Raw genomic sequence first — 24492 nt, forward strand, 5'->3', positions numbered from 1 at the left:
GTTTGTTTATTGATGCAGCAGTGTAGACTTGGATTACGTCACACAGCTTTAGCGGGTATCAGATGTTTGTCTCTGAGAATTTTTATGAGTACAAGTATGAGTAAATTAAAGCACCTTGGCCAATTACCTGATACCAGTATCGGTATTGATGCATCCCTATTTTCAGTAGTAAATAAAATATCATAACCTCTGGTTCACCATTGTAAACAAATGTAAGTTGGTAGCTTTCTTTACAATGTACTATTTCGAATCATCTGAATGACTTTGTTATACCTCAATAATCAAATTTTTTATGCAAACTAAGTGTAATAGCCTGCTGCTCTCAGTCCCCTCAGCCATTCATCTGCAGAGTAGTTTTGCTTTGTATTACTCTCTTTGGTAGTTGAGACCTGCAGATTGTTGACAGATTTCCATCTGAGTGCCAAGCGGGCCCAGGTGGCCCTGGCGTTGAGTCAGCCCTGTTAGGGAGCACCCAGGGGGTTCAATGGAAGGGCACCTTGGAGTGAGAACAGTGTGTAAACAATGCTGGTCCTTTGGGAAGTGGCGTACAATGCACCATGGAATGCCCTACGCTAATCACCCCAGAAGGGTAACTGGAGCCATGCCTCTCTCTCTCTCTCTCTCTCTCTCTCTCTCACACTATCTATCTCTTTGCTGCCTACATGCACAGTAAGGCTTTTGTGCTGTCAGTGTAGAAGAAAGCATGGCAGAAAGTATAGATAAAGAGTGAGAAAGAGATGGAAAGGTGTGGGGACATTGACAGGAAGAGAGAGATCATAATAGTGGAGCAGACAACTTACGAAACTGGTAAAGACTGCCAGAAAGAGATTTTTAAAAATCACAGAAAACGATCCCAGAACAGGACTAGCAACACAAGCAGAGCAGAGAATGTTTGAACTGTTAGGTTACCAAATCTCTTAGTTCAGCTTAGCCCTTATAGACTAACTTACACTACAGGACAAAGATATAGAAGCAGTAATTATTTTGTTTCATAAATATTTAACAATTACACACTGCTGGTGTGTACAAAAAGTACATAAGCTTGAATTATTATGATTATCTTTAGTACAACACTGTCAACAATTGCTTAATACTTCTTTATCAGATATGTCTGTTTTGTATAAGCAAATCATCATTCAAATTAACTGTTCAACTGTTTAATTCAAATTAAATGTTAAGTTTGAAATGATCACCCTGAGCTTCAAACACAAGTTAGTTAAAAGTCTGCAGAGACATTTCCTTCCTAACCAAATGTAATGTGTTTAAAATGGTTATTATGAAAAAGGGAGTTGTGCAAGATTTAGAGATTTTATTTTTAATTCATTTTTAACATTTTTTGAACATTTTTGAAAACTTTTCATTACAATCAACATTTGACAAATCAGTAAGTTTACTTAAGTGTTGTCAAAATTTGGTTTAATCAAATAAGTTTTCATAGAATGTTCCATCAATTTGCAGTGAACGTATTACATGAGAAAAGTCTTTGTGGTCTTTTTTGATAACATGGTCTTTGTCCATGACTGTAATCCACAATTTCAATTTGAAAATCAGCTGTACACTGTTACCTGTATAGGGATGCAGTAATACTATAAGCTCATGGTTTGGTACGTGTCATGGATTTTGGGCCACAGAAATGGTATGGTTTCTGTATCTTTTTATTTAAGAAAAAAATGAAAACACATCACCCTTTAAAAATGAACTCTTTCCATTCAGAAAACTGTAAACTGAAACCCAAACTGTACTTCTCAGCATTGACAACCTGGAGGTGCTTTGCCTTTCAGTTTCAAATAATTAAAGAGAGCTAGATAGAGTGTCTGTTTCAATTCGCTTTTTAGTTTTTTTTTCTGTGATGTTTCATAGAGTTTGGGAATTACTTTGCTGCTGAAACATGTTGGAGAGGTCTTAGGTTGTGTTCGAAATGGCCATTCATTTTCTGTGGGAGAGCTTTTAGCAGTATTAAAATCTCTTGGTTCCTATCACCAAAACTGTAAACAACTCTGACTCAGTAAGTTTCTCTAGAACGGAGCATTTCACATCAAAAACAGTGTTTACATATTAACCATTTAATTGAAAGAAAGTTCTTTCTTTCTTAAGCTTTAAACCTTTTTTTTGCTTTGTTTTACAGTGATCTATACTTTAAAGGTCTGTTTTCACATAATATTCCAATATGTATCATCTGTTTAAAGAAACATATGACTATTGCATTGCATTAAATTATTAAGTTTTGAATTAAAATGCAAATCGTGGAATGTTTAGTGAATTTTTCACCCAAAGCTTGGGATTTCAGTCTGAAACCCAAATCAGTTAAATGTCTAGAAAGATATTTCCTGCTGAAAAATGTTAGCCAAATGCCTTATGTTTAAAGCTGCTCAAGGCAAAGCATGGCTGTTTTGAGCAAGATTCAGAGACCTCTTTTCCACTCATCCTGAATATTGCTATAATACTGCTTGTGTGAGTGCAGAGTGTGGGTATCTGTGTATGTTTGAAGGAGAGCGGGGGGTAATGGGTGGAAAGAGAGACATAAAGCTGTCTGTGTCTGTCTCAATCAGTGGCTCTGAACATATGTGTGCAAATGTACTCATTGTTTTCCCATAGAAGAGAAGGGCCCAGCACTGCAAACAGAAGTGACATTTGCATCAAGCGTTTTAAATGTCAGGCTAACCTTTTGACTCTGTGAAAATGTTTTGTGGCCATTAGCTTTGAGGCTGCTTTAAATGTTGCATGCAAATATGTCTTTTTATTGTTTCCTGCAGTGGAACACGATAAGGAGTTTTTGCCCGTACGCCGCCACCACAAGGAATTCCGATTTGACCTGTCCAAGATTCCGGAGGGCGAAGCTGTAACAGCTGCAGAGTTTCGGATCTATAAGGACTTCATCCCAGAACGCTTTGACAATGAGACCTTCCGGATAAGTGTGTATCAAGTGCTGGAGGAGCATTCAGACAGGTGAGACATGCACATGAATACACAATGAAGGATTTTTTGTGATGTTCATATAACATTTATTAAAATTATACATTCAGCTTAACAGAATTTTTTTTCTGAGCATACCATGTGTAGTATCATCACTTAAAGAACACTGACCAACTGTATATCTTTAAAAACTCTCAGAAAAGGACTTCCAAGTGCTCTTTTCGTGTGACCCTTTACCTAACCCTTTTTGTGAGTTTGATTTCCAGTAATGCCAGGAGTCCAAGACAGTAGAATGCTTAATTTTTAACGCTGAATAAAAACATTGTACTCAAAATTGTTGAACCTCGGGAAAGTAAAGCATCATTTTATGTATTGTAAAATGTGAAATTATAATTTTGCCATATCAAAAGTGCCAGCTGTATGGTACAGGACCATCGGATCTTAGAATTTGTTTTAAGTTCAATGTAAATAATTTTAGCTCAAATTAGGTGAATGCCTGGACACAAGCTGGTATAAGCATTTCACATGAGCAAAATAGCTAAAGCTTGGTCTACACTACATGTTTAGTCTAGGCCTAGATTGCAAGCAACTGCCGGTGCAGATGATGTGGTAGTGTGAGATGGTAAACGGGTCACTTTTTAGCCTTCTGATCGAGTCCCTTTGATACTTTCAAACATATGGAAAATGCTTGACTTTTATTGAGATAGACAAGGCCTGTAGTGTGAGGTCAGCAATGTAAATGAATGAGTGATTGGGCATAGCCAATGAGAGAGCTAGGAGAGTAAGAGAGAAGGGCAAGAGACATGCATGAACCCTGCCACATCAGCAAGGACCATGGAAACGGGACTGCTTGTTTACTTGATGGAAATAATCACTTTCTTTACAATTTCAAATCAGCTGCCAGTTTACAGGAAAATATTTTTCCAGCTCTGACTATGACATCTGCGTTCCAGCCTCATATCCCCAGTTTGCATGTTAGCTATGCCTCTTGTGCTGAAATGCACAAATAGGTCCAATCCAGTTTAGCTTTGCTTGCATCAATAACAGGGGAGATCTGCCGTTTTGTGTGCTTTTCGTATCCAAAACTTGTTGTGTGTTGTAGGCCTGGGTAATAGGGTGATGTGATCCGATATCTTCAATGATGGGGACAAGCAATCCAATGGCAAAGCATAAAAACAGCTTGCAAAATACATTGGAAGTTTGATAAGAAAGTGCATGTGTTATTTTTCTCTCCTATACATTTTAACAATACCTTTACTGCACAAATTCCTCTTAATATATTTTATGTGAATCGAATCTAAAATGAATGCTGCTGTGCTTTGGAATTGCAGCTTACCTCAGAGTAACACTCTGCAGTAAAAGAAATGGAACTAAAATGACTAGAAGTTAAAGCAGCCAAGTTAACTATAAGCTAGATAGAATGTTTCTCTGATCCTGGTCTACTGTGTTTTTAGAAAAAATGTATACATGATGTTTTGTTCACTTTGAAAACATTGAGCAATAACGGGACCTTTAAAAGGCTGTGGCAGAGTTAACTGCTGCAGGTTACGATTTATCAATGATTGCCATTCTTAACTAGGAAATACAAATTATTTTTTCATATCACCCAGGTCTAGTGTGTTATGCATTCATTTTGCCTTATAGTCTAGTGTGCAGGTCCTCACAACAAAATAACAAGACTTTCTGTTACTTTCCGAGACGGACATTAAGTGTGGGTTGCTATCCATTTTTAAAATCTGTTAGAATTTAATTTAGTCCTAATCCAAAACATTTCACACAAAAATATATCAAAAATGTATTGTACTGTAAATTGTGCAAGAGGTAAGGTACATGTGCAACTGCAAACAAACGGTAAAACTTTCTTGTTTTTAGATGACTGGAACGCACGTGTGTTTAGCAGGCTGAAGTTTCTCACAGATGCAATATTCATATTTCTCTACTCTTGAAGACCTTGATTGATTTGATTTCTCTTTGTCTCTTTCTCAATACATCAATTTCTCCCATGCTCTCTTTCTATCCCTCTCCCACTTTGAGACTGTGCTTGCAGTATCTAGACTTTTGACTTCATACTTCACCCTGTCCTTGCTCTGTATTTCCTACTCCAGCTCTGTGGTTTACTTCTCAAAGATTCAGTGTGTGCCCACAGAGACCTTACTTCAACTACATGTTCAGAACCTTCTAGAATATCGGTGTAACTCACACCATGAATCAGGTTTAAAACCGTCTAGTTCCCCTTCATTCCCTAGACCCTGCTAAAGGGTTGCCTCCTTCTACTAGCCTGTAGAAAACAACACACACCATTGTCCTGCGACTGGAGAGAAAGGACAGAGAAATGGAAGGATAAGTGGAAGAGATATCAGATGGACAGGAACACTTTAAGCACAGGTGTGTCCATTAGACAGTGAGAGCAGAGACATCAGACATATACACATACATGTACATTGTATGCATGTTGTAAATGACTCAAAACCTCTGATGTTTTGATAGTTTTCAATGAGTTTGCTCACTGCTCATATATTGCTTTTTTCATTCTCTCATTCTTAAATTCCAGCTTGTAATTTACTGCAGGGCAGTTTGTTCAGTGTCAGACCAACAGCCGTTTATAAAAACATTATTGTCAATTTAGGAAATGAAGTGTTCCCCTGGGACTCACCATCTGGAGCTTCTCTCTCTTGATCTTTCTCTGTCTATCTTTCTCTCCTTCTTTCTTTCTCTCTTCCTCTCACTCTATGTCTCCTTTTCCCCTTTTCTCTCTCACTTTCATTCTCTTTTTCTTCCTGCCTCTCACTCTGGTTCTGCCTCCTTCTGTCTTTCTCTTTCTCCCTCTCTTACTCTGCCTCTTTTTCTCTCTTCCCTCTCCCCCATTCCTGACACTCACTTTATCACTTTTTCTTTCCCTCACTTTGCTGTTATTCTTTCTTTCTCACTTTTTTTCACAAGCTTTCACATTTCCTGCCTTTCATTCTTTTCTTTTCCTGTCTCATTCTCATTCTCTTTCTTTTACACAGGTTAGTTTTTTCTGTTTATTGCCTCTGCTTTCTCTGCTCTCCTCTTGGTCTTCTCTGCATTTGTAAAATTATCTTCCCGCGAGATTCACACAGCCACTTGTAAGCTGCAAGTTATTGGTATAATTACTTTAGTATGGTGTTTGGGTGCATATGTGCATGTCTGAGTGAGTGAGGAGAATGTGCATGAACACTGGTGTTTTTAAGCCTTTCTAATTCTCTCTATTCAAGAAACGCCTTTTGTACTCACAAGTAAGAGAGCTTGTCTTGAGCAATTGCCTTGACATGCTGAAGTTGTGTATTTCCCACTGCTTTTGTGGGCTCTGGCTTTTGTGGCTGTTTCCCATTGTACTGCCGCTTGCTCTTTAGGTTTTATCTCTATCTAGCTCTTGGTTGGCTGTCACTGACTTGGATAGTGAAACAGATAGTGTGGTTGTCAAGTATCTTTTCTTTCAGCAAAGCCCCTGAAATACCTTTTACCTTACTCTGAATGTGTGACCCAAGCACACACACACAGATTTATATACCGTGTTAGGACATGGGGTCATAGATATTTCTTAAACATATTATCTTATTACTAACATGTAATAAGAATTTAATGGGCCTAAACCTAACCATAACCTTAACTTCATTAATCAAAAATAAATAGTTTTACAATCTCAGTTCCCATGTAGCTGCTGTAAAACCATTCATCACCTAAAGCAAACTCCTTTTCCCTCTCTCCACCCGTCTCTGTTTCTCTGTAGGGAGTCTGACCTGTTTCTGCTGGACTCGCGTGTGATTTGGGCTGCAGAAGAGGGCTGGCTGGTGTTTGACATCACTGCCACCAGCAACCACTGGGTGCTGAACCCAGGCCGTAACCTGGGCCTACAGCTGGCTCTGGAGAGTGTTGATGGTGAGTGGATACATCACTGCCTTACTCTGAAAAAGTCAGACATACTCAGAGAAATGCACTGTTGAAACAGATGTTTGTGCTGTTGTCTCTGAGCGCACCAGTTCTCCAGCCCTCATATGAGCAAATGTGTGTCTAATTGGCCTGACTGCAAGTATTTGGAAGGAAACCCATGCAGATACTGGAAGAACATGCAAACCCCACACAGAAAGGACCCTGGTCACCCAGCCAAGTATCAAACCCAGGCCCTTCATTCTGTAAGGCAATGGCACTACCCACTGCGCCACCATGGTGTCCAGTGTTGTAAAAAATTTTATATATATATATTGGCGTCTGACAGATGTTTAAATTTAGATATTTAAGTATATCCAAAATATGATTATGTATATATTGTACTCTGGAAAAGCAGAATGTTTAGATGATGCTGGGCTACAGTTCTAAAATGTGCACAGTTTATTTATCTAGAAATGCTGTAAGGTGAAGTTACAGTAATGGTCTCATACTGGCTTTAACTCACTGTTCATAATATTAGAATTTGGTGCAAATAATTGTGGGGAAAGTTTTTGAGTGTTCACTGTTGAAGCAGTGAGATTTATTGCTGATCATCAAATCTATCACTGTAGGAAAAACACTACCAGGGTTTGTTTACTGTGAAGGCTGCTATTCTTTAGTTACCAGAGTAAGTAGGAGTGCATGTGTGATGTAAGATGAAGAGGAATGGTGTTCTTTCATGTTGTGAAGATCAGGGAGCCAGGCGGGCGTGTTATGACACACTCCCAGGATACTCTGTTGCCATAGGCAACAAGCAACCTGCCTTTACGTCAGTGCAAAAACGCAGACAGCATTCCTTTTTCTATATGTGGTAATGAGAAACATGCACACACAAAAGAGTCTTCTGTATACACCTGCCAGAAATGGTAAATTTTTAGGGAAGAATTGTAAGAAATGTAAGAGGAATTCAAAGAGCAAACAGGCACTAAATATAATCTGTATGAGCTTTTTCAGTCAAAATTGCATTACCAGTGAAATACATTTCATAGATGAAGGATCTGCCACACAGGTTACAAAAGGTAAGGTTTTTCTACCCAACTGTACAAGACACATGTTCATTGAAAAAAGACATTACATTAACAGCATGTAAAAGCCAATTCACTTGTCATGCCCTGCAGCAGTTTGTCCTGACCTTGAACTCACAAAAGATTCCACAAACTGTTTTCATTTTAGACATTTTTACTTACCTCTTACTTTTTCAGTCACAGGCTGTCCCATATAATTAAAACGGCTTGTTCTTTCCCTGGCATTGGGTGTTTGTAAGTCTGTTTAAGTGTGTGCTGAAGCGTGTCCTCCTCTCTACCACCCCCTGCAGGTCAGAGTGTGAACCCGAGGGTGGCAGGCCTGATTGGCCGCAGCGGTCCTCAGAGTAAACAGCCCTTCATGGTGGCCTTCTTCAAAGCCACTGAGGTCCACATCCGCAGCATACGCTCGGCACAGGGCGGCAACAAACAACGCAGCCCCAACCGTTCCAAACCCATCAAAGCCCAGGAGGCACTGCGTGTAGCCAACATTGCAGGTTAGACAGGAGAGCCTGTATATGTGTGTTAGAGGTAGAATGTCAGAGCAGGAAAAAGTGACCAAAGGAAATATGAAGGGAGAACAAATAGTGCAAGTAAATAAAGGAGGAAAGATGTCTTGAAACTGCTTTAAAGTGTTTCTTTCTGCTAATAAAACAATGTAAAATTCAATATCATGATATTTTGCAAATACATCATGGTACCATGGTATCTGATAATATTTAGATTCATATTAATGAAGGTGATGACCCTGTGCATTTAAAGTACTGCTGTTCTTTGATAAGAGAATATCCTACAAAACTGACAGCTTGATGTTTAGTTCTGTTCTGGTTTTCACACACTGTTCTGGTTCTGAGGACACACAGGGCTGTGAATATTAGGGGGCCCTAAGAGCCAAACTACTTGTGGACCCCCATTTCAATCATATAATTTGCATGCAATAATGAAAAAGAATTAATATTAATTAATAATAAACAAAGCCATGCTCTGTTAGTGGACCCAAACTTTTATTACGCACTTCTATAATCTAAGAATAACTCAACAAATTTGCATTAAAGTCCCTGTAGTTACTGGATAATACGCCTTACCAAGTAATATGCCTGGGATAAAGCTTTTATTGATTCTTTCGACAGGAAAGATTTTTTTTCTGGGAATATCATGATTGTCACAAGTTGAATATAAAACATGCATTTAAACAAAAATATTTTTCCACACCTCTGGGTTCATTCCTAGAAGTTTGCCGCATTCTTGCCTCTCGTAAATCAAACTTCTGTAAAATCAAACTGTCCACTTAGGAAGCAACACTGATTGACAATCAATTTCACATGCTGTTGTGCAAATGGAATAGACAACAGGTGGAAATTATTGGCAATTAGCAAGACACACTCAATAAAGGAGTGGTTCTGCAGGTGAGGACCATAGACCACTTCTCAGTACCTATGCTTTCTGGCTGATGTGTTGGTCACTTTTGAATGTTGGTGGTGCTTTCACACTCGTAGTGTCATGAGACGGACTCTACAACTCACACAAGTGGCTCAGCTAGTGCAGCTCATCCAGGATGGCACATCAATGCGAGCTGTGGCAAGAAGCTACCTCCACCTTTGTGCAAGGAGGAACAGGAGGAGCACTGTCAGAGCCCTGCAAAATGACCTCCAGCAGGCCACAAATGTGCATGTGTCTGCACAAACAGTTAGAAACCGACTCCATGAGGATGGTATGAGGGCCCGACGTCCACAGATGGGGGTTGTGCTCACAGCCCAACACCGTGCAGGACGCTTGGCATTTGCCAGAGAACATCAGGATTGGCAAATTTGCCACTGGCGCCCTGTGCTCTTCACAGATGAAAGCAGGTTCACACTGAGCACATGTGACAGACGTGACAGAGTCTGGAGACGCTGTGGAGAGGGATCTGCTGCCTGCAACATCCTTCAGCATGACTGTTTTGGCAGTGAGTCAGTAATGGTGTGGGGTGGCATTTCTTTGGAGGGCTGCACAGCACTCCATGTGCTCGCCAGAGGTAGCCTGACTGCCATTAGGTACCGAGATGAGATCCTCAGACCCCTTGTGAGACCATATGCTGGTGCGGTTGGCCCTGGGTTCCTCCTAATGCAGGACAATGCTAGACCTCATGTGGCTGGAGTGTGTCAGCAGTTCCTGCATGATGAAGGCATTGAAGCTATGGACTGGCCCGCCCGTTCCCCAGACCTGAATCCGATTGAGCACATCTGGGACATCATGTCTCGCTCCATCCACCAACGCCACGTTGCACCACAGACTGTCCAGTAGTTGGCGGATGCTTTAGTCCAGGTCTGGGAGGAGATCCCTCAGGAGACCTTCCGCCACCTCATCAGGAGCATGCCCAGGCGTTGTAGGGAGGTCATACAGGCACGTGGAAGCCACACACAATACTGAGCCTCATTTTGACTTGTTTTAAGGACATTACATCAAAGTTGGATCAGCCTGTAGTGTGTTTTTCCACTTCATTCATTCAGATCTAGGATGTGTTATTTGAGTGTTCCCTTTATTTTTTTGAGCAGTGTATATTAACACCACTAAAATTATAAGTCACTCTTTTTGTGTGACAACAATATTAGTATAACTAGTATAGGATAACTGCTATAATAGATGATAACATCATGAGAAATTATTGATTCTACATATGACTTTTTTAAAATAAACATAAACACAGTATGACCACTGCAGAAAACTGACCTTTATTATTGCTTTCTGTTGATTTGCCTTGTTTCTTTAGACACAAACATTATTTTTTTATTTTGTACCATTAGTTATATTGTTTTGCTAATGTATTGTGTTGTAAATGACTAATTCAATATGGTTTATAATAGAAACCTTCACTAAAAGTAACTGTTTTGCAACCTGAGAAGGCATGACCTTAAGGTGTCTTGTAACATGAGGGGTGACATGATCTGAACATGTAGGGAATACTAAAGGCGTTTATGTCTGTATGTGAATGTGTTTCTTATTACTTTTAAACCTTCTGCAGATGGATTTGCTGAGTAACTGCATTACACTGTCAGAGAAAGGTGATTAAACCCAGTGAATCTGGCTTCATACATGACAGAGTTATGAAGCTTTCAGGTATAATGAGAAACATATGAGGCCATATCCCATCTTATCTCTCCATCATCTCAGCGGGCGTGCCTCACACTAAACTTCTGTGCAGTGTTCTTATTTATTTCATTCTTTCAGTCTACACGCTGGTGCTCCATGTAATTATCACACCAGAGGTTGGGAAGGTGTCGGACAGGACACACAGTTCACACTCTTTTCTTGGCTGTGGTAGGAGAATTCCGTGTTGTTGGGGAAACAGTAAGACACACCAGTCTTGTGATACGAGTGTTTATTTGAATTGGCCTCCAGAGTCTGGTGTTGCTTAGCTTACTTAGGTTCGCCGCATGCTGGGTACAGAGACTGGGCATATCTACAAGTGGGTGCAAGTTGAACAAAGGAGCTACACTTGCATTAACCCTTAGATGGATAATATTGGACATCCCTGCTTTTGTTCGATAATTCAATATGAATTAATTCTCACTTGTACCTCATTAAAGAAAGAGAAAGAGAATTTGTCATTCTGTCAGAAGTACAGATTCTAAACTTTCAATCAATGCCACACTTCTTGTTATTTTATTGTAATTTAAATGTAATTGTTTTATTTTGTCAAAAGAAGGAAAGACAGCTGAGAAATGCAACCTACATTCTGGCTTTGTATAAGGCAGTGAGTTAAAAAGGTTTTATCTTACAGGATGCCATTAACCCCTTATAATCCCAGGTGTATTACATACAAAGGCTTATTATTCAGTAACTACAGGGACTTCAATGCAAACTGGCTGAGCTATTTTTAGGATATAGATGTGGGCCATTTAAGACATTTAAGGAATGACTTACAAACAAATAAATATTTCATCCACATCAACATTTTGCTTGCCAGCTTATTATCATTCATATCAACCCTTATTTTCTATATCAAATTCTGCATATGGACTTTCTGATGACATGACAAAGTGACCTTGATAGAGCATTCTCTTTTTTTATACAATTGTGAAGCCTTTATAGAACCATACTTTCTTGGCTGCAGCATACCTTTTGGAACACTGGGGCTAAAAGTACACTGAGTAGACTCAGCTGGGACTAACTAAACACAGCTGGGGAGTGCTAAATGGGAAGGTAGCACAAGAGAGGAGACAAGGGGGTGTACACACAGGTTGGGGTGGAGGTATTTGACAACATAGGGGAGTGTACAAAAAGAAGAGGAAACAAAATTAGAAAAAAGTCAGAAGTGCAAAATTCCAACCTGTTGATAAAGGATGTGAGTCTACCACACTACCAGTACTTACCACACTATGGAATTAAACGTGTAATTGCATAATTGTATTGGAATAGTGATTGGTGTAGTGTAGTGGTTAACACCTCTGTCTTCTACGCTGTAGACTAGGGTTCAATCCCCCACCTGGGTAAGCACCCTACACTAAACCAATAAGAGTCCATGGGCAAGATTCCTAACACTAGTGCCTACTTGTGTAAAATAATCAAATTGTAAGTCGCTCTGGATAAGAGCATCAGCCAAATGCCATAAATGTAAAATGTAAATGGAATATTGCAGCAAAACAAAAGTAGTAATTAGACTTCTGGTGGTTAACATAAAGGTGTCAAAGCAAGTGTGGATTGAGTATGAAACAACAATGTGTTGGTGATGTTCAGAGATGTAAACCCACAAGTGTGTAAGCACTAGAGGAGGCTTCTCCTTAGTGTTGGCAGTTGTAAATCAGTGACCTATCTCAGCCGTGTTGGTAGTTTATGGGCTGCTGTCTCTGCTCGAAGCCCTCATACCTGCGTAAGTTATGGGTGGGACACACGTCTCCATGGAAACATCTGGGATTGGTGGTGGAGGAAGAGGTTTGGGTTTTATAGGCTACATAGCCTGCAGCCTTGCACACTAGCTCATATTAATTTGGAGTGGAACATTTATTGTGATGCTTTAGCCAGTTCTCTAAGGCATCACAATTGTTAAATAATCTCTGTTCTAGAAGTAGAATGAGAACTTTATAAGAACTACAATAAAAACTTAGGAGTTTTATTTTTTATTTTTATTATTTAATTCCTGTCCATACAGAAAGACTGTGTTAATAAATTGACTAAATTTAGTCCATTTTACCCTTTTTTCTCTCCAGTGTCATTTTATCTAGGTGTCTCTTATCGCACATTAAGTTACAGTCAGAAAGACTGAAAGAAAACAACAGTTGTAGCCAAACAACTTTTCAAGCTGATTACAAGTGACAACCTCCTTTATTGCAGATGTTGTCTTCTGTCTTGAAAATGAGCCTAACTATATAAACTTATGTGTAGCTTCTAGTTTTTATGAAGTGCTTATGTGCAGACATGTGCTTAATGGAATCCAGTGAACACTCCACACTTCTCTCTTTCTCCCTCCCTCCACTCCCCTGTTCTTCCTCTCTCCTCTCTTTTTCTGTCTTTTCTTTTTCTCTTTCCTTCTCTCTGTCTCTCACTTTCTATCTCTCTGTTTCAGAAAACAGCAGCACTGATCAGAAGCAGGCCTGTAAGAAGCATGAGCTGTACGTCAGCTTCAAAGATCTTGGGTGGCAGGTATGAATAACACATACCTCTATATTCAGCTTTATATTTTCCCTCCCTCTCTTTTTCAATATTGTACTTCACTTTCTCACATTTATCCTACCTATTAATGTCCTCTCTCTCTCAAATAATTTAGTATGGAGCTGACTAAATAGGATACAACTATATTTTAGCCAGACCAATCAGCATGTTCTGATGAGTTACAGGGTCAGTTTTGACAATCTAATCTTTAAACCAGATGCTGCAGAACTTGGAGAATAAAGCTGAATATGCTACAATAGTGTTGGCTACAGCAGAACTGAAAGGCATGCTGTTTTACTCCAGAGTCCTTGCTTCCAACTAAGTTTAGGAAAAGCTTTATTTTATCTCATTGGTATTTGCAAAATAGGTTATGTCTAATATTCATATTCAATGGTGAAATCCATGAAAAATAACTGAAGTGAAAGCTTGTGTGATGTTTTGTTTTTTTTGTCCCAAGCTAGCTGATTTCCTTTTCCAGCTTTCTTCTGAGAAGTGCCCTTCTTTCTTGAGTTGACCACTTCTCGTTATCTCGCTGTTTATAACTAAGGGTTTTTTATGACCACATTTCCATAGCTGGGCAGTTAACGAAGCCCCTTGTTTATCCCATTAGTCTGTATCACCTGTAGGTGTAAGGAACACCTGTCAAGCCAAGATAGCAGAGCTTCGTTTCTGTTTACACTGAGATAGCACAGGCACCTACAGCGTGTCTCTCTCTCCTACTGATTCAAAGCACGTAAACACTGTCTGCCTGTGCAGATGTACAGCATTTGGACTCAGTTTCAACTTCTTTTTTTTGTTACCTCTCACGCTGTTGTTAAATAGGCAATATTATACTTCTGCCTTGATGTTATGAATGCTGTGACATGGTAGACATTAATATGTGCATAATTCAGTGTGGAGATAAATAAGTAGCAATCACTGATTTAGCCATATAGATAACCCTTAATATACCCATTAATTTCTAGTCATAGTTATATTTCTGTGTTATATAGGTTTGCTTGATCTTTAACATTTTTGGATACAACACATTTTTGACAAAAACAACAGCTGATGCATAATAGAAAAAACATTTGTTACTTTTTTATTAATGTTAATCAGAATATAGCATTGATATTTCTCATGTATGATAAGCTAACTTCCAACAACATCTATCATGAATTTTTTTTTAAAAGAATCTTTGGTCTATAATGTGTTTTAAAGCAGAACCCTTGATATATGTTACATAAACATATGCCTCATCTAATTAATAACTTTCAGGGACATAAGTAAGAGGAGTCTTGACCAATAATGCCTGATATTAAGGTTCCAAGCCTCAAAATCCAAAGTTTTATAATTTTAGTCAAAATCCTCCCTTTCAAGCATCAACATTAATAAGCAGCTTATTTTATATCGTATTAAAGATAATAATTTCTGAAATTCTTAATGAATTTAATCATTGTGTAGCAGCCATCTTAGCAAAGGGAAGCTTGTTCATAGCCTTTCTGTTGTAGTCAGATCCTAGAATGTGTTAAAGGATCTTAATGATATGTATTGATTTGTAGACTACAAATTGTATATGACTTGCACAAGAATACATTACTGTGAGGCATCATCTGAAATATTTAAAGGTTTTTCAAAGGCTATAAATGTTTTAGGCATGTCTGAGAGCAAGATTAAAATTGTGGTTTAAAAAACTGGGGAGATTGAAAAGGTTTGTCATTTTTTAATGCTATGCTATGTATGTAATGCCATAAAAGATAATATATATATATATATATTATATAAAATTGTATTGTTACATATCAAATGATATGTATATGCATTTCAATGGTTTTGTGATTTGATAATTTACTGGGTTGTCCTTCCCTCTCTCTTTCAGGACTGGATCATTGCTCCAGAAGGCTATGCAGCGTATTACTGTATGGGAGAGTGTGCCTTTCCACTCAATTCCTACATGAATGCCACAAACCATGCCATCGTACAGACACTGGTACCTTAAGCTTATTTCTGTATATAACACACAAAAAAACACAATTTCTTTAACAAACCCAGACTGGCATTATCACTGCTGATTGCTAATGTCCATGATCACTACATAGTAATACAAAGTGATCTATGAATATTCAGCATAGCCCAGGTATACCTTGATAGACATGACAAAGGCTGCAAATGTTTATGTTCACATATTAAAAGTATCAACACTAATTATGATTAATCATAGCAAAAAAGTAAGTATGGTAAGCTGCATTTCAACAGCTAGGCTTTGGTCTAGATGGGTTGCATTTCTGAGTCGCAATATAAACAAAGGCTACGTTCACATTACAAGCGTCATTGTTCAAATCTGATTTTTTGCTTGGTTCACACTCATTTAGGTAAGTGACTAAAATCTGTCATTAATGTGAACCGGTGTCCTGAAATGACCTGCATGCGCACATCCTACTCAGTAACATCACGTGAATGCATCACATGCATCATCAGCAAACTAATGTGTAGGATGAGCCTTCGCTGTGAAGATAATGAACTCTGAACGTCTCTCAGCTGTTCATTATTAGAGCGAGACGAAGCAGAAAAAAGTAAGATGAGCTGCTTTTCCACTGCTCACAGGCTTTAAATTCTGTTCGGCTGCTGCCATGGAAACGTTGAATGATGGCACATATGTAGTGGGAAAAAAGTGCATGAATTCCGATCTGAGCGTTCTCATTAAGGTCACATGGCCATTAATCAGATACATATCTGATCTAGGACCACATATGAAAGTGGCTCAGGTCGGATTTGAAAAGTTCAGATTTGTTCGTCCACACAGCCCTGAAAACATCAGACCTGAGTCACAATAGGGTAAAAAATTGGATTTGTGCCACTTCACTTCGTAACGTGAATGTAGAAAGTCTGTTCCGATCAAAAGGGCCCTTAAAATACAACCAAGCCTACATTTAGACCATTTCCATGTATGATACTTGAAAGATGAGTGTCCTTCACAGTCTTCTGTGTTCCGCAGCCCTTTATGCTAACGTCTAAACAGAAATGCCAACAGATGAAAACACGTACACATTGTTTACAAAGGCCAGTAAAAAGTATTATTTAGTTGTATATCTTATCTTCTCTTTAGATTGCAAAAAATTGAAAAAAAATTCTATTACCTGGTTTTCTTACTAGATTACTGTAATGTAAATTCGAACAGGACTATTTTTAAATTATAGACGGTAATTCACTCCAGAATTATTACTTATCAGACTTGTAGACCCTGCAGATTCATATGGATTAATATCCCAAGTCTCATTCAATCACTCAAATTACAGCACCTCCATAGATAAAACCAGTCCAGCTTGAATAGGGCTTAACATGGTGAAAATTTAATGCAGAGTGTGAAATGTAACTGTTTTCAGTGACTTCAATGGGTTTTAGCTTGCAGTTTAACTGAAACTGAAAGTTTTGCTTACCACATTATCATTTTATCATTCGTATCATTGTTTATTATTATCATTTGTATCATTGTTTCACTTGCCAGATTACTGTCATTCACATCAGCAGTATTTTCTTCATCAAATTTTTGTGCTGATTTTAAACCAAATAACATAAAAAAACAGCCTTGGTAAACACTGGATTGTGTACTATGAACAAGGACCCACCTTTCTAAGCTGCAGCCTAGGTTTTGTAACACAGCTTAAATGTGATTAAAAATACAATCTACACAAGCCCTGGCTGATATATTATTGACCCCTGATATTTCACCTTTTCCCCTTCCTCAGGTTCACTTCATTAACCCAGAAGTAGTTCCCAAGCCGTGTTGTGCCCCCACACAACTACACGCCATCTCTGTGTTGTACTTCGATGACAGCTCCAATGTCATTCTGAAGAAATATCGCAACATGGTGGTTAGAGCCTGTGGCTGCCACTAGACTCCAGTCTCTGTCTCTCATTCTGTCTGTTACTCACACACACAAACAAACACACAAACAAACACACAAACGTACAGAAACGCATTAACATACAACACTTGCACAGATTCAGAAATGCCAGACGTGCATGTCCACATGCTGAGCTAAATGGCCCTCTTTTGCATTATTTCTTATCAGTTCGGCAGCTCAAAAGAACTTATTTTTTGTGCTTTTAAACCCATGAACTAAAGTTAAGAGATCCGTTTTTAAATTTTTAAATTACATTTAAAATGTCAAAAAATGTGGAACAGATGTTTGTAATGGAATTAAATGTTCCAACACAACTGCACACACATACACACACACACGCATACACAATCAAGTTCCTTGTGCTTTCTACTGTGTAAATAGTTTTTCAATGAAAGAAACAAAGTGTATTTATTTTTTCTTGATTTTTGAACATGGAGTCAAAACACATGCCTGCTCTCCAAGTCTGTTCTTTTTCTTTATTACACTGATAAACATGCTTGTAGTGAAGATGAAGGATTTATAGATGTGCTCTAAAAGAGATCAACCATAACAAAGGAGACAACGTGTTCAGATGTTTTGTGAAGTCTGCAGCATTCTCCTCATTTATTCCTTTTTTGTGTTTTAACAGCTAGGGGCCCTTTTCCCAAAAGGTTGAAGCATTTTTGAAAAATAGATTTAATGCTTAAACTCTTTTGTAAAGATCCAGGGTACTTTTATACTGTCTCTGTTTAACCAACTACAGTATTTCTGTGGAAATACCAAACAAACTCCATCTAAAAACCACATCTTGAATGTAAAGAGAAGGCCTGTGCTTTACAGTTATAATGAAAGTGTTTTTTTGCTAGTAGAATGAGTTTGGACCACTTTTTTGAAAAGAAGTAAAATGTTGGAATAGCTCAGCCTCCTGAGCTTCCAGCCTCAGACCCAAACAGCTCTTTTCTTAGACTACGGAGGTAAATCAGCTTAAAGTTCAATTTCAGCTGTTTGGTTCAATTTCATCCGTTTTGATTTTTAGTATTACAAAAAGCCAGTTGGCTCAAAAACATTTACTTTTTAATTCTTTTTTAATGTAGGGAAATGTATAAAACATATTATATGTGGTAATGGATTGTGTACTACAGATTGTGCAGATTGGGATAAGATTGAGAAGTGCTGGAGTATTCCTTTAAAGAAGCTCTGATTTACATTGTACAGAATGGAACCCAAACCCCTTGTTGCACTAAACTCCTGAGAACTCCTAAAGAACTTCTTAAACAAAGGTATAAAACATAAGGTCACTGTATTAAAGTTGACTTTAAGAGAGAAAAAGAATGAGAGAGTGAGTGAGGAACAATAAGCATATGGTCTGGTTCATCCAAACACCTTTACTAAATCAAGTCATTCCATTCTATCAGAGGTAGAGGATGTTAGAGAACATTCTCCCTTTTCATCTGAAGGGCAGTATTTATTAAGAGCATGTGGGCAGGAGGATCAGGCCAGAGTCTCTTATAGTGCTTTACTGTAGGCGGCTCCAGTAAAAAGGGCCAAATAAGCACAGGGCTGTACACTTACAGTTACTCTCTTTGAGCAGTTTTTACCCCAATGCTGACCTCCTGACCAGCTCACACTACGAGGGGTTAAACAGGATAGCATGCACAGTGGTCTTCATAGTCACTCCTATCTCTTCAGTCTTGGATCACTTTCTTCCTGTCCTACAATGACTCTTGCTCATTAAACATATGATGAGACAAGGGAAGATCTCATACATACCACTAGGGCAGTATTTCTCAACCCTGGATGCCCATGTTTTAGTGTTTTCCCTGCTTCTAGCACACCTGATGCAACTAATCATCTCAGCAACAGTCTTTTTTTAAACAGATGAATCTTGCTCATGTAGGCACACAATATACATGTACAATGTGTATGTGCTGTGAATAACTTCAATCAGTGGCCAGTGTATTGCACTAACCCTCGTCTTCCTCAACGTAAAATGTGCAGTGCTAAAATTGGGATGAGTTTACATGAACAGGGTCCTCACTAATTACAGCTTTGATGGGGGTTCCCACCGAAATGTCTTTGACAAAACGATGATCCCCAGCTGCATTCTTCTCTCTGTTCAAGTTGGAGAAAGGTACTGTGAGAGAGTTAACAACAGACAAAAGCTGCCCTAAAAGCATCTTAATGTCAAGATAATCTTAACGGGTAGAGTGTGTTTAACTGGTTGGCAGGAACAGTTTTTAAGTTGTGTTTCATAATGTTTAATTTATTTTCCATTCTTTTTATATAAACTTTGCATATAATGCACAATTACTCTTACATAATTATTATGCAATTTTTCATCAGCAAGGCACCTGTAGGGAACATCAAGTTTATCCCACTGTGAGGGCACCTATATTGCACCACACCACATTTTCTCCATCCATTAGGGAACTTCCCCACATTCTCACCCATATAGGGACGCCCTTTACAACACTGCATCACATTTTACCCACTGGAGGGGCACCCTTTGCGACACTGTCATGTACAGACAGCATAGAGGGTGCTTCATGATACCCTATTCCTTTGGATGGGCCCTGATTGGGAACTTCAAGTTTAGACCATTGCAGGGGCATCTTATAGGGCATTGCACCACATTTTCTTCACTTGAAGGGCACTCATTAGGATGCGTTATCAAATTGTCTTGCTCTTGCAGGCATAACATCACAATTTATTGTATGAAGGAGCATTCTAATGAGCACTCAATATTTTTTATCATATGTGAAGGACAGCCAATAGCCAATAAGTCAATTTAAAGTTTACTGTTCCCTGTGACTATAAATCAGGGAAAATAAATCAGGGAAATTAAAAGTTAATTTAAAATTAACTAAATTAAAGTTTGAATTAAAGTTAATTAGAATTTTTTCCCTGATAATTTTTGACAGTTTCTACTGGTACATTCATCGTCAATTTTAACATTGTTTAAAGGGCAGGAGGTGTTTACAAATTATGTTAAAATACAAAATAAAATTAACAAACAAAGGTTGCAACAGATTTTGCTGCATTAATGTAATCACGCATTTCTGTGAGGAAGCAAAAGTTTATTTATCCAGGTAGATACTTGTCACCAATAGTCTGCAGTTTTGGAGAAAGTCTGGTTCCTATCTGATTTGAAGTGACAGTCCAGGTTTACTCCAAATATATTTGCTAATTAGCTAATTTGGTACCATTGTATTTATTACAGAGAGCTGAGCATTAGGACGATTATATAACCTGCACCTGGAGTTAGGACTGCCACAGTGCTGAGTTCAGACCCTCCATCTTCAGCACTATGAAGAGGTTTTGAATGTCTTAATAAACCTTCATCATAGAGAATCAGAAATATGGTTAAAATACTCAAATTCCACTGATCTGCACCTCTCTCACTGATCTCTCTACTATATTACTATTGCATGCAGTAGTAATTTAGTAATAACAGTGATATACTACCACTACTAATACTACTACTTGTAATAATAATAATAATACATATCAATAAATAACGAAGAACAAACAAGAATTTACAAATTCCATTCAGTCATTAAAGTGAAATATGGACTTTGATAGAATATTTCAAACTAAAAGTATTTGAGACTTGCAAAACTTACTAACTGCACTGACCATCTGGGTACTTTCCTCAGTTTTCAATTACAACTTTCCCCCCTCTGTGTTCCACATACAGCTGCTGAGACAGAACCATTGGCTCTGAATTGCACAGCAAATTTGTACTACATTCTTTAAAAAGGTTCCTAAAGATTTTCTGGCTTGATTTAAGGTTCTTGGAAAACTTTAATTGATATAAAACCTATACATTATGTGGCACTTTTTACTTTAAAAGGATCTTCACAAAAACGATTCTTTAAAGAAGCGTCTGTTGAAAGGTTCTTGAGAGAACAAAAAGTGCTTCTTCTGTGTTCCATTCAAAAGAAGCTTTTTGTCAACTTTAAAAGAGTGTGCTGTGCCACAACGAATATGTGTGTGTGTTTATAAGAGAAAGATCTGTAAAGCGGAGAGAATGTGGCAGAAAGAAGAGTCCAATGACCAGCTGAAATACTAGTCTGTGAGGAGGATGGAGAGAATCAGGAGTGTGGATTGAGACATTAAAGTCATGCAGCATGCTGATATTTACTGTCCACCATTCTTCAAAACAATTTCACCTTTTCACAAGTTCTTTTCACTTCTGTCCCTTTTACCTTTTTATTTCTCTTTTTTCCTTCCTTCCTTCCTTCCTTCCCTCTCTCACTCTCTCTCTCTCTCTCTCTCTCCTACATCCTGTTTATTAGAGGAGCTGTTTCAGATTAGCTCTTGCTCTGTACCACCCGCAGATCCACAAATGTGGACCATGTGTCTGTGTGCAGGGTCACAGGGCACGCTCCTTGCTCCCTCTCTCTTTCTCTTATCCTCATTCTCTGGTTCTCTCCCTCTCTCTAAGCCCCGAGAGTGGCTTCTCCTGTTGCTCTCTTTCTCTGTCTCACTGTTTTTTTTATTTCTCTCTCTCTCCATCTATCTCTCTAAATGTATTTCTTTCTCTCTCTGTCTCTCACTTTGTCTAAACCCTCAGAGAGCTCCTTCTACTCATCTGTCTTTCTCTCTGTCTCTGTTTCTCCCTCTCTTTGTCACTCATTCTCTTGTTTAACGGGCTTTTTCTCTGTCTCAAATTTTTTCTTTTTTCTCTTAAAGGCACTTAACAAATATGATTTAGGGAAATATATAGATAAGAATAGAAGACTAGAAATTAAGTTATTTACAGTATTGTTTGTGATTTCCAATGATCTCTCTCTCTCTCTCTCCCTCTCTCTCTCTGTCTCTCACTAAGCCCTCAGAGGCCCCTTCTAGTCATCTGTCTCTCTCTCATAGTTATCTGCTCTTTCTCAACCCCACCACACCCCCTACCTTCAGTGCTTTGAGCACAAGGCCAGAGGTTAATGGGGTGGTAATGTGGGTCTAAGGGGTGCCCCTTCACATCACCCTTCCATGTCCTGCAGACCGTCCACTCCCCTTCTTAACCTCTGCTCACCCCCGAAAAACCATTAACAGCCCCAAAACGCACTCATCTTTCAGCACCACTAACGTGCACTTCTTCTTTAGCATGCTGTTTTTTTATTAAGTATTCTCCCATGATCCTGCCAAGCCAATCACAACACTGATGAGGAGAATGAGAGACTATAGATATTACTTCACCCCAAAACCTTACTTTTGACTTAAACACATACAGCAACCATCCCGTTTTGTCTTCTCAAGAAAATACATTCCAACAAAAATGAGTCCATTAGTGTGGCTAGTATGAATAAATGCAATAAGTGCAAAGCTTTTTTTACTTAAATTGCATGTTTAAAATACCTTATGGTGAATAATTCCAGTCCAGAATTGTGCAGCTATGTATTTCATCCTCTGACACAGAACAGTGTGTGTAGTAATCAGTCTCCAGCTGTGAGCAATTTCTGCATTTCAGCTGTTTTAAGCTTTGCAGCAAAAGGCAAGCAAGTGAAACAGATGTTTCACAGACATATGTGCACATATAAACATGTTTGTCCAACAGCGAGACATCTACAGCTCACAATACAGTCGATCCACAAAAGCCAGACATGAAACATGACTTTAAAAAAGCATATCAGCTTGTGACAATCTAACTTTTATTAATATGAACAACCAGGAAAGTCTACATCAAATAAAGATATTATGAAAAAGGAGGCCATCTCAAACAAAACATTTATTTGATTTATTTGATCTATGAAATTATAAAATAATCAATACTAATTTTCTATTTTGCTCAATGTATATGAATAATTACATTTCTTTGTAGAAATTAAGTGAAACTGCAGTAATTCAGTGAGTTTAGTGTAGTGAAAGCCTGCCCTCTGCTGAATTAATAGAGTTAATGCACATCTTTTGGAGAGATTTTTTATAAATGTGATGCCGTTTATGTCCAACTGATATTACATTTAGAAATATGTATGCAAAGTAAAAATCTACAGCATTTACAAAGCAACAATATTGTTCCATTCTTGTCCAAGCCATTACTACATTTTATCTTGAAATGTAATATTTTGAATTTTAATTACTTCAAAATAATTTTTGCAATAAAATGTGTGATTCTGTATAATGTCTTATGCTTGAATTGTTATTTTTCATGAGTCATGTATTATAGCTTACGAAACATGTACATTTTAGTTCTGTCTGTCAGTATTCACTCAACTATGTTACCTGAACACATTCACCTCTGTGAAATATCTATGAAATAGAGATAGCAGTTAAGCAGGGCTTCTACTAAAACCAGAGTATTGTGACTGGGTGTGGCCATTGTAGTGAGTCCATGCCCCCTGCAAATACAGTAGGTTATTTGGAAGAGAGAAGGTGAAGTATCTCTCTCCCCATTTCATCACCTTTTTGAACAATGATCATTCTTATTGTATAATTTATTTTACAGTATATTTTTAAAGGTTGAGATGTTTTTCTTATTTATTTCCACTTTTGCTCACACTACTAATCCATTTTTTTTATAACAAACTCAAATATTGTACACACGGACCAAAAGGGCAAAAGGGCAAGGGCATCAAGCCCCTTGAGTCTATCTGTGCACGTGCCTAGCCATACTCGCACAGAGCCATTAATTACCATGGACAAACATTTTAAAGTTTCCCCATGCTCAGGAAAGAAGTGATCACTTGTTGTTACAACAGAGGCTATTGGGCAGTTGTTCAGTTCCATCTGTAAATATTACACTTTTTTTAACATCAAACAATAGCATTTTATAATAAGCATACATTATGAAAGTTTATATACTGCTTAAAAAAGAAAAGACATTACAACATTTAAAACAAAAGATAGGGAGCAGAAATACAATGTTCAAGAAAAGTGTTCCTTAAAACAAACATTTGAATATCTTTATTTTGTAGGAAATCACCTGATAGGTCTTCTCATGTCTTCTGTACCAAATCTCAGAGATGTGTGGCATTTCTCACAAAGCAGGATTTCTTGCTTAGCCCTCTAAATTTAAGCTTAGTTTGATCTAACCTTGGATGTCCTGTCTCATGGTAGTGGATCACTGTTTACCCAGGGCATATTCAGTCTTAAAACTTTTTTCATTGTTTTGCTGTATATTT

General features: G+C 38.2%; 1 protein-coding gene across 2 annotated transcripts in view; it reads left to right on the plus strand.

Moving 5' to 3' along the window:
* bmp7b (bone morphogenetic protein 7b) overlaps nt 1–17842 on the plus strand; it is a 60071-nt gene extending 42229 nt beyond the window's left edge. For both annotated transcript variants that reach the window (XM_017723563.2, XM_017723564.2), the window contains 6 exons: nt 2754–2946; nt 6665–6813; nt 8177–8380; nt 13426–13502; nt 15370–15480; nt 17237–17842. In XM_017723563.2, the coding sequence (XP_017579052.1) occupies nt 2754–2946; nt 6665–6813; nt 8177–8380; nt 13426–13502; nt 15370–15480; nt 17237–17386 (884 nt within the window). In that variant the 3' untranslated portion in view covers nt 17387–17842. The remainder of the gene's footprint in view (nt 1–2753; nt 2947–6664; nt 6814–8176; nt 8381–13425; nt 13503–15369; nt 15481–17236) is intronic.
* Nucleotides 17843–24492: the final 6650 nt, after the last annotated feature.

This window comes from Pygocentrus nattereri, chromosome 9 (assembly GCF_015220715.1).
Source record: "Pygocentrus nattereri isolate fPygNat1 chromosome 9, fPygNat1.pri, whole genome shotgun sequence".
Classification (NCBI taxonomy): Eukaryota; Metazoa; Chordata; class Actinopteri; order Characiformes; family Serrasalmidae; genus Pygocentrus; species Pygocentrus nattereri.